Source organism: Leptosomus discolor, chromosome 3, assembly GCF_034619465.1.
Source record: "Leptosomus discolor isolate bLepDis1 chromosome 3, bLepDis1.hap2, whole genome shotgun sequence".
NCBI lineage: Eukaryota > Metazoa > Chordata > Aves > Leptosomiformes > Leptosomidae > Leptosomus > Leptosomus discolor.
In genome coordinates, this window is record NC_141393.1 from 46,913,680 (window position 1) to 46,931,916 (window position 18,237).

At 49.7% G+C, this 18,237-nt stretch overlaps 1 protein-coding gene and 1 long non-coding RNA gene across 4 annotated transcripts in view; both read right to left on the bottom strand.

Moving 5' to 3' along the window:
* HSD17B12 (hydroxysteroid 17-beta dehydrogenase 12) overlaps positions 1 to 1,648 on the bottom strand; it is a 91,662-nt gene extending 90,014 nt beyond the window's left edge. Inside the window, exon 1 of the mRNA XM_086463000.1 lies at positions 1,480 to 1,648. Coding sequence (XP_086319126.1) covers positions 1,480 to 1,648 — 169 coding nt within the window. The remainder of the gene's footprint in view (positions 1 to 1,479) is intronic.
* A 2,475-nt stretch (positions 1,649 to 4,123) lies between these two features.
* Positions 4,124 to 16,372, bottom strand: LOC147415840 (uncharacterized). Of its 3 annotated transcripts, none has more exons than XR_015183414.1 (3): positions 16,334 to 16,372; positions 5,739 to 5,903; positions 4,124 to 4,491 (listed from the first exon to the last, which is right to left on the bottom strand). It is a non-coding gene; the product is annotated as an uncharacterized LOC147415840 (long non-coding RNA). The 3 variants fall into 3 exon arrangements; XR_015183415.1 differs by lacking the exon at positions 16,334 to 16,372 and adding an exon at positions 11,535 to 11,558; XR_015183413.1 differs by lacking the exon at positions 16,334 to 16,372 and adding an exon at positions 7,958 to 8,648.
* Between the last annotated feature and the right edge of the window lie 1,865 nt (positions 16,373 to 18,237).

Sequence of the window (18,237 nt, forward strand, 5' to 3'; positions counted from 1 at the left end):
CGTCCGAAGCACTACTGCCGTATTTAAAGCCTGTGCATGCAGGACCCACGACTTGCTCTAGGACGATGCGTGCTGCCAGTAGCACTGCAGGTTTACTGGTGTCTCACACAAGCAGACCTTCAATTACCCAACCACGTGTTCGCATATGAGTTCTGCGTCGGCTGTTGCGGAGGTTGTGGGGAACCCTATTCATCTGCCCCACAACCTACCAGCTCGTGCTGGGGCTGCTATACCTACAGGTCTGCCACCTAGAAGCAGCTGCAGAGCCGGAGCACTCCATGCCCTCCCACTCCCCTTGAGGGAAGGAAGGACCTTTTGCAGCCTTTTAAACTACCATTTCTTCTCAAATTCACAGCTGGCAATTCTTTTTATGGCCCACCTTATAAATTCCCAACCAGACACAGGATTTTCCCTTCCTACTGCCCTGGTTAGGAACGGATTTGAAAATTCTCTTGGCCATACTTGTTACACTGGCAGAGAAGCCCTTTTTAATTCCCAATCGTGACTTAAAAGCTGCTGTACCAGTGTCAGACTAAGATAAAAAAACGCTCTTCCCCCAGCACAGCTCCTGTGACTGGGAACCAGAGAACTGCAAAAAGTTAGCACAACGCAGCACTGGTAGTCCTCTGGCAATACCCTCTGCCGCGCTTCCACAGCGCTCCTGTGTTTCTGGGATGCCGGTTAAACGCTGCGCCCACCCGCTCCTGGCCACCGCTACTGCCACCCCTCACCGGCGACCGTCAACCCTGCTCCAGCCCCTTTCTGGGGAGCCCTCAGCGTCCCGGGGCTCCCGAGGGGAGGACGGTCGGCAGGAGGAAGGGGTCGGGCTGGTACAAGTTTCCACAGCTCTTCTGTTTGCGCCCTGCCCGCCTGTCCGCCCCTCGCCCTCCGCGGCGGCTGGCGGCGCGCCGTTTGCCCGCGCACTGGCTCTCGCTGCCGGAACGGCCCCGCTCCCCCTCACGCCAAGGGAATCGCGGGTCTCCGCTCCTTCCCGCGCAGGGGGCCGGGCGGAGGGAAAAGCCCCGTTCCTCCGGGGGCGGACGGGGCTGCGTGACGTCAGCGATGAGGTGCGAGGCCGGCGCGGAAGGGGCGGGCGCGCACCCACCAACTGCGCCGTGAACTGCTGCCGGCGCCGGCACCGCTCCCCGCGGCCTCCGCTCGGGCCTGGCCGGGCGCCCAGCCCGGCTGCGTGCCCGGCCGGGCTAGGCCGCCCGAGCCGAAGTTCCAACAAGCCATGCCCGCCCCCGCGAATTTCTCCGGCGGGACGGCACCACCCGCCGGCGCCTCAGTCGGTGCCCCAGCACCCAGTTGCGGGAGGCAGCTGCCGCTCGGCCGGGCCGGGCCGCCCCATTCCCCGTCTCCGCCCACTGCCCGCTCTCCCACGAGGCGCGCACCCCACCCCGCTCCCCGCCAGGCCGAGCCCACCGTCCCGCTTCCCCGCGGGAAGAGCCGCCGCGGCCGGCGAGGACGCGCCCTCACCTGCCCAGGCACCCAGCGCCGGACCCACGGCGGCGTTGCCGCTGCCCAGCACCCAGAGGCGGAAGCCGGCCAGCAGGCGGTAGGAGGCCAGCGCCACCGCGTAGAGGGCGCCGAGCGCGCCTACCCAGTAGATGAGGCCGGCGGCCGGGAGCGCGAGGGAAGACACCATGCTCCGGAGGCGACCACGGCCGGACTGAACCCTCCCGGCCACCGCCGGCCCGCAACCCGTCGCGGCGCCCGCCCCGCTCCGTCGCGATTGGCTGATGGGCCGCTCAACCACCGGGTAACCTGGCAACGCGGCCGGCCCCGCCCGCCCTCGGGCCGCCCGGCCCCGCCACGCCGGAAAGGAGGGGGGCAGGGAGAGAGCGGCCACACGCCCCCATACTACTTGCGGCCTGCGCCCCACGTGGTCGGCACAGCTCTCCTACCGCCATTGGCCCGCGAGGGTGGCCGTCACCCGGTGACCGCACTCCGATTGGCCCCGCTGCCCGAGGAGCTCGCAGGATTGGTGGAAGACGGGGCCTCTCTACCCGCCCCCGCTGACGTCATATGAGCCCATTCATAAAATGCTCAGGCTCCGCCTCGCACCCGAATCTGTCCCTCGTTCTCCCCCGCCTCCACCCCCACGTGCAGCGTGTCGGGACCCCCGGGAGGCGCGTGGGGGACACCGCGAATCCCCCCCCCGCCCCCCGGCTGCCCTTCCCGTGGCGGCGGCGATGTGCCGCCCCCGGGGCTTTGCCTCCCTCCCCGCGGGGGGCCGGGCCCAGCGGTGGCGGTGAGCCGCCCCCACGGGTGGGGGGAGCGGGAAGCCGAGGGCGGCTGGTGCGTCCGGGTGGGCCGGTCGAAAGGGCAGCGAGGTCCGACAGCGGCGGGGGCGAAGGGCAGCGCCGGGCTTAACGGCGGTGTGAGCTGCAGCAGCGCTCGGCGGCAGCAGCTGCTTCTAGAAGGAAGCCTGCTGCACCCCGGGCTGGGCAGCGGCCTCGTCAGGAGCCATGAGAACCCTTCTCCAGGCGAGGTTTTTTCGGAGACCCACATCCGAGCCATTAACGACCCACTGGTTGGAGGGTGCCTGTTCTCCCCTGCCTCGAGACATGGGTCATACCCACATCCAGCTGCTACTGCTGAAGATCTCCAAGTTCGCCCAAAGCACCGCTGTGCTTTGGCCTTCACCCTCTTTCTGACATCCAGGAGACCATACTTCGGCCTTCCCAGATACCCAGCACCAACCCCAGCAGAACCCAAACCAGTCACAGCACTGATCCTCCTCATCTACCGATTTCGTTACGCTGCCCTTTCACCCACCGACTCTCCAGCTGCTGCCACAGCCACTCAAGCTGGTGGCACTTGCCTTCAGGGGTCTCTACATGGAGCTTGGCCACCAGCTGGTTTTCAGGACACTCTGCTCCCTGTGCCCTCCTTGCCTCTGCTAAAGCACCGCTGCCCTGCCCGTCTGCAGCCATCTCCCCTTTCCCCTCATCCGCGCCCTCACATGACTTCCCACAAGCCACAGTGCTGCTGGCTGCAGCCTCCCTGAGATCGTCTGTCCCACCCCCAGCTCCAGCAGACCCCACTCCCACAGACTGCTCACCGCGAGCGGAACGGATCTACAAGTCATCTGCCCTTTCTCTCTCATTGTCCCATTCCACGTTCCCTAACCTGCTTCCTTCGGAGGGCACAAGCACCTCAACGCACTTTTCAGAGCTTGGGAAAATCTGGTATTAGGCGCCACCCTAAATGCAACAGGTAAGCAGCACCCGTCCTGCTGCACCCTGAGATGCTGATCAGATCACGGTGCCGTGTGGACGCAGAGTTACAAAGACTATCGCAACCTCAAAGCTCTTATTTGGAAACAAGATGCTTTTGTATGACATCAACTCCCTGATGCAATGGACCGTGCGTCCTGAGATACTGAGATTGCACTTAATGATCTTTCATTTATACTAAGGGAAACAAGCCCAAAGAAATTAAATGAAACCATGCTTTGATAGGTTTATCTGCTTTATTAGTTTAATAAAAATAAATGTTTGTTACATTTCCTGTTATTAAACATATATATACATACACACACACACACCAGCTTTTCACTCAAAGACATATAATTAATAGAAACCAAACATTTCTGTTCATCATCTACTTGTGGAAAACAATTAAATTCATAGTGGGATTCAAACTTCACTGGATTCAACCATACACCATCTGCAGCAACACAGATTAAAGGCAGGAAACTCTCATTCAGTTTGCAAGGAAAAATTTGTCAAGCCACCGTCCGATTGGCTGACCTATAAGCTTACGGTTGATTTTCAGAAATTAAGCTTTATCACACAGTGTCAGATCTAATCGGAGGGAGCCTGTCACTGGGTTTCATTCTATTCCGCAACGGGAGGCATCTGTCCTGGCAGTGATTTGGCTCGCCTTTTGCTTCTCAGTCACTCCACTGTGAGAGGTGACACTGCAGAGGATCAAGCTATCACCAAGTTTTCCTCCTGTTTTCTCCCACCTGCTGCTCACCGGCCACCATTTTTAGGATAGATTTGCTAGGGCCAGCTCTTGCAGGCTTTATAACAAGGGAAATTCTCAGAGGCCTCACCGAGTGTGTATCCTACTCAACACCTGCCCCAGACAGGACTTGATCACAAGGTAATGCAAAATTGCTGGGAAAATTTAATTTTCCTTTTGTTCCATACCAGCCTTCCCTTAATTTGTAAACCTACTTTAATTTACACGGAGAATCTCAGCATTTTTGCACAAACATGTGCACACTGGAATGAAACAACACCGTATGAGAATAGATCTAATCAAAAGGAGGTTTGAGCATCACTCCTTGTTGGGATCGCAGCGGGACTGTAAATTGTCAGAAAGAGCATGCACTTGCTGTGGCCACACCGCCCTGTTTTCTTCTATTGGCCATCAAAGCAGTTCAAGCCGTCTGCAGGACAATGACACACTGCTGATTCTCTCTCTTTTGTCTTCCAGAGGACCAGGCAATAGGGAGACAGGATACAGCAAAAGCATCTGAAAAGAGAAAAGGAACCAGTTTGGCTCTAGGAAGAGATCTGCTACACGTCAAAGACAAGACAAGAGCTGAAGAGGGGAATGGAAGGTCATGGTATGATTGCCAGGGTCACCAAGTGGCGAGAACAGCAGCAGACTGGGCAGCTGGACAGCATACAGGGAGGTTGAAGGAAAGGAGACAACCTAAAATCACAGAAGCATTACGTTGGAAAAGACCTCTAAGATCATCAAGTCCAACTGTCAAACCAACACCACCATGCCCACTAAACCATGTCCTGAACTGCCACATCTACATGTTTTTTGGACACCTCTAGGGATGGTGACTCTATCACTTCCCTGGGCAGCCTGTTCCAATGTTTGACTAATATTTCAGTAATGAAATTTTTCCTCCCCTGGTGCAACTTGAGGCAGTTTACTCTTGTCCTATCACTTGTTACTTGGGAGAAGAGACCAAACCCCACCTAGATACAACCTCCTTTCAGGTAGTTGCAGAGAGCGATAAGGTCTCCCCTCAGCCTCCTCTTCTCCAGACTGAACAGCCCCAGTTCCCTCAGCCGCTCCTTGTAAGGTGAGGGGAGCAGGCACCTTCCTACCAGATGCCCAGGTAAGTCACACTGCAGGCATCACAGGGACACTGCAGGTTACAAACTGGTCAGAAGCAGGGAAGGAAGCACGTGGGCGCTATGAAAGATTTGTTGGCCTTTGTCAGAGCCCACCTCTCCTTTATTGTAATGCCCACGGTACTGCAGTCGTGCTGCTCCTGAGACCTCCCCTCTGAACAACCTTCTTGGTGCAGGTCAGGACAGAACCTGGTCTGCTGTTCTGCCAGAGAACCAATAAATCCCTTGACAGAGAAGCACAGATACAGTGGTTTTTTGTGTTAAAAAATAATACTGGTTATTCAACAGCATTGCTATTTTTTATGCTACACTGTTCAGAGAGAAAGGCCGTCCTCTGAGAGGCTTACAGTCTACATTTAGCAGTAGATGAGTCACAGCCAGGGAAAGGGACTCACTGGAAGGGAAAAAAATTCTACAAAGGTCAAGTGAAGCGTTTTGGATCCTTGCTTATGGTCATCACACGTTCCTGGGCAACTGGCATAACCCCCTTTTCGGGGTTAATCCCAGTCTTCCCACGAGCTTTGCAAGTCTGTTCCCATTTTCCATAAGCTACCGCAAAGCCCAAAGGAGCACCCAGTCAGCTGGGCTGATGGAACGGACAGGCGTTTTGAACACATATGAGGATACCTTGCCAAGGCCCCAGAGACCCACGTTTCCACAGCGTCTTTCATCAGTTCTGGCATGGAGTCAGTTCCAGATGACTGCAGCTGCAAGCAGGTTCAGGGTGGTGATGCAAGCCTAAGTCAACGCACACCTCGGCTGCATTGCTCCATCACAGGGAAAGTGGTCAAACTGTATGGAGGATCATGAGAGAGACAAAAGAGGAAGTATCTAGGTGAGCTCAGGGAGTAAAGACATGCATGAGTAAAAAAGCAACAGTAAATAAAAATGAACAAAAAATAAGGATGTAGAATTACAGAGTGGAAGACATCAAAAGGAGACATAAAGAAAGCAAAAATATAGCAGAGGAGAAATAAAATACAACAAATAGGGGATAGAAAAGCATCTAATAAGAGCAGACATCTGATTTTTATTAAGTTTTCCTGTGACTTCACTACCACCAGCAATCACCCATCCCCGTGAGACCACACACCCTGGTCTCACACATACACCCTCCCTCCTGCCCTGCTCTCCCGGTACCTGAGGAAGACACCTCTTACTACAAAAGCCTACAGATGAGACCCAAAGTCAGTCATTCAGCAACCACACAGCGAAGCATGTGGCACTCGGGAGGCCTCGGCGCTGGGATCCACTCCTCAGCGCAGCCCGGCCAACCCAGCCAGCAGTGCCCTCCGCCCCGCAGCAACCCTGAGAGGAGGATGCAGGGCTGCTAGTTATGTGTGACGTGTCACTTTGTTCCTGCCACTGAGAAGAGGTGTAGTCATTTGTTTCATTAAATGGCATTCCTGTACCCAGCGCTAATTTTATCCCTTTACAAATATGTTTTTAATTCTAGCAAGTCAAGTGCAGCTCTCCCTCCTGTACAGTCATTCTGCTCTCACGCCTCTCTTACCATTACTCACACTTACTGCAGGGAGGCCAGATTCGATAAAGGGCCTGGCTTTTGCAGTGCTGAGCACTGCAGCGTGCCTTTACCTAAATCCACAGCCCCAAATTAAGACACTCTGCCTCAGTGCACACTGAAGGCAAGAAGCAGAATACTGAAGAACAGGATACAGGCTGGCCATCCTGTTCAGAGAAGAACTCTACAGCAACCAGTTGGACATGCCCATAAATCTCTCAAGACACCTCAAACAGCAGGGGATCCTAACGCTGGGGTGAGGCAAGACACCTTGTGCAGATTTCCCAGTCCTAAGCCTTTTCTTAGGCACCTACTCCCCGCCCTTGCAGGGGGTCATGGTATCCATCTGAGCTACTTAGCACCCACACAGCAACGCAGCATTCCCTCCTTACGCCATCAAAGTGTCTCAACAGTACAGCACAGACACGTGCTGGGTGAGCTGCTCTCAGCTGAAGCTGTTGCACAGCACGCAGAACAACAGGTTTTCCATCAGCTGTAACAATGGGAGGCAAAGCCAGCATGACTGGAGGGGCTGGGGCGGACATTCTCTGCCCCATCCCGTGCATAAATCTTAAGCATGTGTTAAAGCAGAGCAACTCTGGAAGCAGGCATTTACGTAACTCCTCACTCCTGGCATGCTCCCTCATAAGCAGGGGCTTGGAGACTACGTTTTAGACTCGGGCCTTGGTAACAGCAGCTCGCTAGCTCTCGCTCTCAGCCCCTCCAGAACTCCTAACGCAAGGCGCCTCAGCACTCGTGAAGAAGGGGCACCCAACTCACCCAGGCACTGAACAACCATACAAGAGCCCATCATCCCTGCTCTGCAGAGCTTACAGGTGCGGGTGAGCCGGAGAGCACAAGGTTGAGAGAAAGGCATGGAATTGGTACCGTGAAGCGCCACGATAAATAAGCAAGCAAGCACAAATTTGCGTGTCTCTGTGGTGGTTTGGTCCTGGCCAGATACCAGGTACCCACCAAAGCCACTCTATCACTCTCCCTCCTTAACTGGATAAGAGAGAGGAGAGGAAAAAAAAATAACAGGCTTGTGGGGTTGAGATAAGGACAGGGAGGTCACTCAACATTTACCGTCACGGGCAAAACAGACTCAACTGAAGGGAAATGTAATTTATTACCAATTAACTCAGAGAGGAGTAATGAGAAATAAAACCAAATCTTAAAACACCTTCCCCCCACCCCTCCCTCCTTTCCTGGACATAACTTTGATCCAGATTTTCCTCCCTCCTCCCCCCCAGCGGCACAGGGGGAAAACAGGGAATGGGGGTTGGGGTCAGTTCATCACACTGTTGTTTTCTGCCGCTTCTACCTCCTCAGGGGGAGGACTCCTCACACGTTTCCCCTGCTCCAATGTGGGGTCCCCCTCACGGGAGAAAGTCCTCCATGACTTCTCCAGCGTGAGTCTTCCCACGGGTTCAGTCCTTCATGAACTGCTTCAGCGTGGGTCTCCTTCATGGTGTGCAGTCCTTCAGGAACTGACTGCTCCAGCGTGAGCCCCCCTCACGGGGTCACTAGCAGCAAACCTGCTCCAGCGTGGGCTTCTCTCTCTCCACCAGCCACAGGTCCTGCCAGGAGCCCACGGGGCCACAGCTTCCTTCTGGTATCCACCTACTCTGGCGTGGGGGTCCTCCACGGGGTGTAGGCAGTCATCTGCTCCACCGCCCATAGGCTGCAGGGGGACAGCCTGCCTCACCATGGTCTTCACCACAGGCCGCAGGAGAATCGCTGCTCCGGCGCCTGGAGCATCTCCTCCCCACCTTCTTCACTGACCTTGGTGTCTGCAGGATGTTTCTCTCACATATTCTCACTCCTCTCTCTCGCTGCAATTACTGCTGCGCAACAACTTTTTCACTCTCTTAAATACGTTATCACAGAGGCTGTGACAGTGATAACAGTGACACTGTCACTGATTGGCTCAGCCTTGGCCAGTGGCGGGTCCGTCTTAAAGCCGGCTGGCATTGGCTATATCTGACATAGGGGAAACTTCTAGCAACTTCATACAGAAGCCACCCCTCTGCTCCCAAAACCTTGCCACGCAGACCCGTTACAGTCTCTCATCCTGCAATTGCACACTTTCGACTACAGTTTCTATGAGAAGGTCAGGAACCTGGAAACACAAGTCAGCTTTGAAACACAAGCCTTAGCTTCAAAACTGAATCATCCAGGCATCTGAGTATATCACACTGTCTAACAGCTATACACTCCTCCTTGGTTCTTAAATAAACCTTGGGCATCAGCAACGTGTCCTTCTGCTTCAGGGACTGAAGTCCCAAATTTCTCAACAAATCACTCCAGGGAAACGTAGTGATGGAAGCTAAACAGAACCTAAAGCAAGACGTTAGTTGGCATATTAACAAGTCTACAGACTGTAAATTTAACACGCCACACAGACACACGCTGCTCTTTAGGAGAAAGTCCGTTCAAGCTCCCTTAAGAACAGGAAGCAATGCAAATGGCACTACAAACTTCTAACACTTTATCCAGGGATTTTTCACATTTACCTACTATGGACTAACAAGTGAGTCTCTTGTAAAATCTCAAAATTCCTCTATTTGTTGACATTCCCCGTTTAGAGTTCTCAGAAGTGATTACACTGGGGAGCTCCAGATCCTCTCATCACACAGACCAAGGAAAGCCTTGAGTAGGACATGCATAGGAAGTTGGGTTTTTTTAATCACCAACAATGCTGGAAATCAAGTATTTCTCAAAAAAATTCTAATAGCACCCATCCAAGTGTAGCATGTGTTTAGCAGAGAGACATAATATGGGCCGTGGCAACAGAAGATTAACCTTCTTCAATCCTACAGCCCACTGAAATGTATTGATTTTGAGCTGAAAATATCATCTGTAGAAACTGTGTTCTCATTGTTTAATCCTTGATGTCTCTGCTACCTCATTTCTAACTGCAGACAAGCGATACAGATACTTGTCCACATAAAATGAACAAAGTTCAGGAATGCGCGCCCCTCACACCACTGCCAACGCGCAGTGCCACCTCGCATGATGCATTCACTTTCAGACCCAGATGATGGACTACATGTGATAATAAGCCTTTGTCTCCTCATCTATAACCTATTGTTCATCCACTGCACTGTATTATATACACTCAACCCTCTTTCCCTGCATCCTTTTGTGGAGTATATTGAATGTGAGACTGTGTCTATAGCCCGCCCTCCACCCCCTCCAATGCACCTGTTGTCCCTGAGAGAGCCTGCCCAGCACAAGCCAGTTCTTATCCACAGGACAGGAATCCTGCAATGTCTCCTCTCTTCCACATAACTACTTCACCTCTTCCATATCCCAGTGGACTAGCTTTCCCATCATACCATATTGAGGCCACACCTCAAATGGTGTGTGCAGTTTTGGGCCCCTCACTGCAAGGACATTGAGCTGCTGGAGCATGTCCAGAGAAGGGCAAGGAAGTTGGTGAAGGGCCTGGAGAACAGGTCTCATGGGGAGTGGCTGAGGGAACTGAGGTTGCTCAGCCTGGAGACGAGGAGGCTGAGAGACCTTATCACTCTCTACAGCTACCTGAGAGGAGGCCGTAGTAAGGTTGGGGTCGGTCTCTTCTCCCAAGTAACAAGTGATAAGACAAGAGGAAACGGCCTCAAGTTGTGCCAGGGGAGGTTTAGATTGGACATGAGGAAAAAAATCTGTACTGAAAGAGTGGTCAAACATTGGAACAGGCTGCCCAGGGAAGTGGTGGAGTCACCATCCCCTGGAGAAGTCCAAAAAGCATGTAGATGTGGCAGTTCAGGACATGGCTCAGTGGGCATGGTGGTGTTGGGTTGACAGTTGGACTTGATGATCTTAGAGGTCTTTTCCAACCTAATGATTCTATTATATCCTTTTAAAAAATTCCATCTTCCTCAAGTGTCTCCTTAAAGATTCACTTGCCAGACAGTTCTGGTGCCTCTGCCATAACCTGCTACTTTTCCAGAAGACTTTGTCTTGGCCATTCCCAGTATTTCATTATTTAATTTTGCTTCTCTATTTTAGTATTTAATTATGCTTCTGTATGTTTTTCTTCAATTTCTCCATAATTCTTTTAAATGTCCAGCTTCCAGATTTCATAAAGAGTTTGTTAAAGTTTTAGCCATTAAAGCTGGCATTTAAAAACACCCTGGGAGATCCAGTCATTGCCAGGACTGTATATTGCAATAAGGATCTGGATCCCGAGTACCCATCATTGCAGACGGTTGCCCTAACCATTGGCTTCAGCGATGCGGCACTGCGCTCTCTCCTGCCCAAACAGCAACAGTTCTTCCAACGTGCAAGCTCATCCCATGCCTGTCTTCTCTAAATACCTCGCAAGGTCCTCGGGGAACCAAGCACAAGCTCTTAGGAGATCTATCTGCTGAGGTAGGCATGGAATTTGAACCTCAGGTTTCCACGTCTCACAGACTTGAAGGAGCAGACCACTGCTGCTCAGCATGTCTCCCTTTGTGAGGCCCAACTGCAGCAGACCTGCTCTAAAAGACCCGGTGGGACAGACGGAGGTCCGCTGACACTGGTGGGGCAGTGCCATGCTGGCACAGCCTGGTGCCAATGCACTGCTCACCAGCACCAAGGCCACCGGGACCTTGGCAGGCAGAGAGATCCAGGGGCAGGAACTGAGGTCCTCTCACAGTCAGATGGTACCCAAACAGATGATTCGCAGGGCCTAAGCTTTATCTTTAGGTGCCAAGAGGGCAACTAGATGTTCCGGATGGTAACAGGAAAAGAAATATTAAAGGTTGATAGTATGTTGGGGAATCAATGGTAGTAGAATACTGCCTCACTCAACAGGTGAGGTCTGGCTTCTCTAACTCGATGCTTCTTTGAGCTTGATGGTGGAAGACCAAAACTCATTCCACCTCAGTAATTTAAACCAAGCTGTCACCTACCTGAATACCGCAATAAGAACAGCAGCAATTACTCGGACTCTCTTGAGACAGAAATGACCACGGCCACTCTGAAACATGCACAAACAATAGTTTTATCCTACTTCTTACTTGTTATTCTGCTTCAATTCAGTTTTGAAAGAAGTTATGGTACATGAAGGCACTGCAGCAAACAAAATAAGTAGCTCCAAAAGATCTCATTTCCTTCCATCCCAGGATCTTCACAAGTTGCAGAGAGACTAGGGGAATGACAACATTTCTATTTCTCCTCTTGCCATTTCTATTCCTATAATGACATTGAAAAGCTTTTGCACCAACCGTACGACCATTTCAGAGGTACTGAGCTGCTTGGTTTTGTTTTTTTTTTTTCCTATGGGAACAGCTTCTCTTTACCTCTCCTTCAACTGTTTTTTCTTTTCTGGGAATAAGAGGATGAAATTATGTAAGACTAAAGACACCATAATAACATCCCCACCCATCAGGCCCTCTATTCAGGGTACGTAAATCACTATTCCTCTGCACACATCAATGAAAATTTGAAGATCGACAGCAGCTATGACCTGGCTCCAAGGCATTCCTACAAATCATAATTAAAACCAAACAACCACAACAATTAAAGAGAAACAACCCAAAAAAGGGCTGCTGCAGGCTGCAGTGAACCATCCCTTTCCCAGTCTACTGCTACTGGACCAAGTTCTTGTACACGTAGGGTGATGTGAGCAGATCTGGACAGGAAATTTTCCTTTGCTGTGGTCCTAACACTGTGTTCCCACCATTTCAGTGGGGAAGTCCGTGACTTCCTTCCAATTCAGAAAGGTCAAGAAAAGAACAACAGGAAGCATCTGCTATGAACAGGAATAATTTTCTTTAAAGAATCAGACTTCTGATGGAAGAGAAAATAATTTTTCAAGAATCCAGGTGAAATAACGACTAAGTGTCATTCCATACTCACAGAACCACTTCACAGTCACATTTCTGTCCTGTAAGCTTCAAGATTCTGGCTGTGGCTCACATCTTACCATCTATTACAGAAAAAATGTGCAAGAAACCATTTAAGGTAATACCTTTTTTTTTTTTTTTTTTTGTCTTCCAAGTCTTTCATACTGTCTCCTACCAAATGAGCCTTCCATTTTCACATGACTTGTTCACCTCTAGGGGGATGAAGGAAGTTTAATCCTTATAATTCATTCACTCCTCTGCCTCAGCAACTAGTGCACAAGCAACTGGTAGCACTTAACACATACGCTGATGATTAGATGGATTCCACCACTTAATTTTCTATTGACCACTGAATGGGAAGTTAACTCCTTAAAACAAATTCTTTCTCTTTTAATAACTTGCGACAGTTGTGGACTGAAAAATAAAATGAAAATGGATGGCTGCGCAATGACTGCTTAACCCTCTGCTTTGTGGATATTTCCCAAACAGCAAAAATGCCAAGTAAACACCTAAAATGTCTGCCTAGAGCCTGGCAGCCTTGCTGAAAAGCAATGTTCTTTAATTTTAAGGTTCTTCTGTTCATTCTTCAGTGCTGCACAAAGTGTTGTATGTGAAAACTACACAGTCTAAAATGCAGAAAAAAGACAGAAGGTCTCAGATAACAGCCCAAGGGAGTCAATTACACATACATTTCAGAATGCAATGTTGTCTTGCCCTAGATGACTTCTTCATTTAAATACTTTCCTAAAAATTGGGCCATGAAGACTCCTACAAATAGCCCATCCAGGGACAAGAAGGCAGGCCGTGCTGTGTGATCACACGTTCAACCACGGTGTCCAAACCACACAGTTTGTCTACTCCCAATGTTACAGTCTGTCAGGCAAAGAACACTGCTTCTCTTCTGCCAACACTGTTCAGAGCATATAGGTGATAAGCAGCTGACAGCAAATATAACCCACTACTCTGCTTCTAGTACAGGGCCCGGAGAAAAGACCTTGATTAATGGAAAAGGAAATTAAGATGACAAAAAACGGCAGTACTTTTAAAATGGGCCCACTGTAAATGCACATATCCACCTCAGAATCCATTTTACTGATATACAAGATCACCAAATTAAGGAAGGGGACAGCCAGGATTCTTGAGTCAAATTCCCCACTACTACATAGAAACAAACTTTGATTTCTCTTCTGGATTTATCACACTCCATTTGAAAAGAAATTTAAACTTCTTTCTCATTTGAAACCGCTTCAGAATACCGGTGGTCTGACAGTTAGCACTGTTCCTGTCACTTCCAGCAAACTGTGCTCGTTATCCCCTTTATACACACTTGTTTTGCCTGTTTACTCTAATCTTGAGCTCACATAATTATTTTCCTCCCCTATCTAAAAACTGTGTGATTGTCACTTTCATGTCTTTCTCTTAAGTCTCTCTCTATTCCTCTTAATATCCACATGGGCCTTTTCTGCATCTGTTCCATCCACCCCTTTGAATCCATTTGTCTGGATGTGGGTGACAGTTGGGCTCCAGGTAAGGTCTCACTAATGCCATATACTTTGACATTCGTATTTTTGAGACATAGAGGAAATCTCTCCCCTAATACTTTCTAGGACATCATCTTTTTTTTTTTTCTCAGCCACCTCGCATAGCAGTCTGCTACCACTCTGCCACTGAGTACTACACCGATGATCAATTCACCACTAAAGTGATCAGCTCTTGTAGAATAAACTGTGATGAGTTTCTATTTGCATCACTAAATCTCATCCAATTCGATTAATCTTAGTTTTGATTCATTTTGTCAGTACATGGATATTCCAACCCTCCTCTCTACTGACACAGTCCACCAGTTTTGTGTCATAAGGTTTCATCACTGCAGCTCTATTCTTTCACCAGTGTCACTAAGGAAAGAGTTAAATCATTTCCACTGTAGTCTTTGAAAAATCCAGTTCACAGCCTCCTTTCCATCAGTACATTCTCCTTCCACCTCTTATCTGTCAGTTCATTCCCAAGTCACATTCAACGTAGTTAATCCAAATTCTCTCCATCACTTCCTCACATGGTACAATATCAAATACTTGCTTAACAATAAAACGTACTCGATCAAGCATACTTTGTCTGTCTAGAAAATCCTAACATAAGATAACCAGTTAGTCAGGCACAGTCTGGTTTTGCTAAACCCATGTTGCATTTCATCCCACCTTTCATTTTTCTGTGTCTTTTGTTTTGCCCTTCAAAAACTGTACTGTGGCTATCAGATCAGATCACCTGTATTACAGATCTTGCCTTTCCATAGGGTACTCTCAACTGTTTGGCCCTGTTGACACATAGCTTTCACTCCCTATACAGTATTCAAAGTTAGATTGCACATTTTTGGAAAGGGGACACATTGTATTTCTTGTGCTAATGCACTTCCATTGCCACTGAAATAAGAAAACAGAATCCAGTCAAATTAACTTCCGATTGAAGAAGTGGGAAAGCCACGGTTCTTTTCAGACGGGAATAGAGCGGGTCATACGCCAGCAAGTTTACAACACATTACAATACATTATTCACATTTTCCTTGTCTCAAATTTTTCTGTTTTATTTCGTTCTAGACTTGCTGATTTTGTATCTCAAGTCACTTTCAACAACTCTGCAAGTCCAAACCACTAGGGGTTACAGAGCAGTCACTTCAATACTTAGCCCTTTTTTTCTCTACCCAACAATTTCTTTCATAAGCAAAGCAACATTTTTTCCTCCACTAGACCACCTTCCCTTAAAAAAAAGTAAAATCAATACATTCATTTCTTTGCTTGCTTTCTTCCAAGAATTACACCATCTGCGTATACTTTAAGGACTGTGTTTCAGGTGACGATCATTGGCAAAATCTGATGTGCTGACACAAACACAAAAATGTTTGTAGAGCTTCTCACCTACCTCCTCTCACAACTGAACTGTAACTCCTGCAATAGAAAATAAACCTATTAAGGCACATTTCCCTTTTTTGTGTGATCTCAACAGCGTGATTTTCTTCGTACAACTTCATTTATTAGTTAACAAACAAGTTGTGCTTTCTTCTGCGTTTCAAGAGGGTTGCTGTTACCAAGAAAAAGAAACTACCTAACAAGAATCTTCCCGTTCCATCCCCGTGAGAAGTTTAAGCACGCTCAGCCCCTGGTTCAGCTAACTGCTGAGGCACCACCACCACCATCTTTCAAGATTTGCTTTCAAAAACTAAGGAAGGGAAAAGAAAAAAACAGCACCAAACAAAATTCACCAAGCTCGCTTCACACTGGTTTATTTCACATACTGTTATTTGTCACTGCCTTCATACATAAGGGACCTCCAGCTAGTTAACAAATTCCTTTAAAACATCGGAACACTTAACCAGAAGCCGATTTTGCACTTTGGGCCCACTGTCAGCATAAATTAAACTACCCTGTAATATTTCCCCTCCTTTTTTCTTCCCTCTCCGCTTTGTCCTCAGAGAAAACACCTCGCTATCGGGTAGACTACAACGTCCTGTTTGCTTCCTGGGTTTGTCCCTCCATAACTTCAACACACTTCAGCACCTTCCTGCATCTTAGTTCTTCCCTTTCACGTTAAAAAAAAAGCCCAAGAAGCACCCCGAACCAACCAAGCTCGTGGATAAAAACCGAAGCCCCCTCCCGCCACGTACGCGCGGCCGCTGCCCAGCAGGCCGGCTCCCGGCGGAGGCCGCGGCTCCTCGTCCGGATGCAGAGGTCGCCAGAAAATGGAAGCAAACCGCGGCGCACGCTGTCAGCCCGCCAGCCAGCGCCTCGGCCGGGGCCGGGGTCAGGGCAGGGCTGGCCGGGCACTCCCGGCCCGGCTGGCTCCGGGGAAAAAGGGACAAACCCGCCACTGACCTGTGGGCGCCTCAGGCGAGCACCGCGGCCGGGCCGGCCTGGGCCGGGCCGGCGCCCCGGGGCCGCTCCTTACGGAACAGGGGATAAAGCCGGCGCTTCTCCAGCGGCACTGGCCGGCCGGGCCACGGGCCGCCCCAGCGCAGCGGCTGAGGGCGACGCCCGGCCCCGACTGGAGAGAGGCGGCCCGCCATGGAAGGCGGGCGGGCGGCGCGGCGGCGGCGTTTACGACAGCTCCCGGCATGCCGCGGCGCCTACAACTCCCAGCCTGCCCGGCCACGCCGCTGTTAACCCTCTGCGGCGCCGAGGCGCCTCCTCGCCCAGCGGCCCCTCGCCGCCCCCCCGTCCCCGCCACCACTTCCTCGCGACAGGCCCTCCACCGCCCGGGGCCCCGACCCGGCTCCTCCGCCGGCCGTGGAGGCAGAGCCGCCCCCGGTCCAGCCCGGCAGGGCTCGGCAGTGCTTGCTCCGAGCGGCCCGGCCCAGCCCCGGGCCCCGGCCCGCTGGCGCTGCGGCAGGTTGCTGTACTCCTGCGGTGCGGCTTCTGGTCCCAGCTACTGCTGGTTGTTTCTGGCGGCGGTGGTATTAATTGTCCGCTGCCTAGCAGTTAAACAAAAGCGGGTGAAATAGCTTCTTCCACCTGTTTTTAGTTGTTTGGATTTTTTAATTTTTGTTTCAAAAGACAAATTATAGTAAGTAAATTAACTCAGAAATAGCCTTACAACCCCCTGAAAACTTTGGGACAAAGTTACCAGGAAATGCTGGGTTACCCTGCAGTGAAAGTGATGTGAAAACTCAGTCACGCTGTCATGGTTTGTCCCCCTTCCCACATACTCTTCATACAGGTGCTCAGCATACGTATGGCTAACACACAGCACTTTTGCAGCTCCTCTCTTGAAACAAGCAGCAAATGATGCATATACAACTAGCCCACTACGAGCCAAAAAATAACCCAGGTGGTCAGAATCCATTTTCAAAAGTCAGCGAGGGACAGGGCAGTCAGCCCAAGTTCATGCAGAAGCAGCACCTCGGAGTAAAACCCAGTGGGTCTCACTCGGCCCCACTCCGCAGCTTAGCACCTGCGCCCCAAGACACCCCCCTGCATGCACGCAGAGCCCCTGCACCTCTAGTTTATTTGCCATATTTTTTAATGAAAGCCTTGTGCAGCAAATACAAGTCAAACGGCTCTAATTTGTAGTGCTACAACTGTAACATGCCCAGACGTGTAACTGCCTAACAGACTACACAGAAATCTGGCTTATGCTCCAACCTCTGCAACAAATGCAAATATCCAGAAACATTCTGCTATTTCTCCAAAATTAAAATACTGAGTAAAACAAACCTACTGACAGATTTTTCACACAAATACTTCTTTTTAAAAAATAAATCACTACAAATTTATTATTTATTTCAGATCATAAACAACAGAGAGAAAAAACACATACGTTTTCCTTTTTTAAAAAAAAAAATACCGATAAGAAAAGCACATATATAGCTCTTTTTTTAAAGTTTATTTTTTAATACCTCGTCCCTTAAATCAGCCTACAAGGCAATAGCTTTATGTAGAGAAAACACAATTGGAAAGCCTTTTTATGTTGTACTGTTTTTCAGACACTTACAGGAGGTTTTTAAAGGCAATTCACAGCCATGCTATTCCAAACGGCACAAACACAATTCTTTAGAATTTATTCCTTCTCTGGCAATTTTTACTTTGGTATATTTTTCAAAATTTCCTGGGAAAACACAATCAATTGCCATCTAGCTTGGCGCACCTACAGTGCCACCTCTTCTTCTACATTTTCTCTTTACAAATCAACCACAAACATTTTAGAATTATTTTACAAATATATAATAAAGCCTTAAAAAGGACAATACCACAGAAGAAACGCTCAAAACCAAACTGAAGGT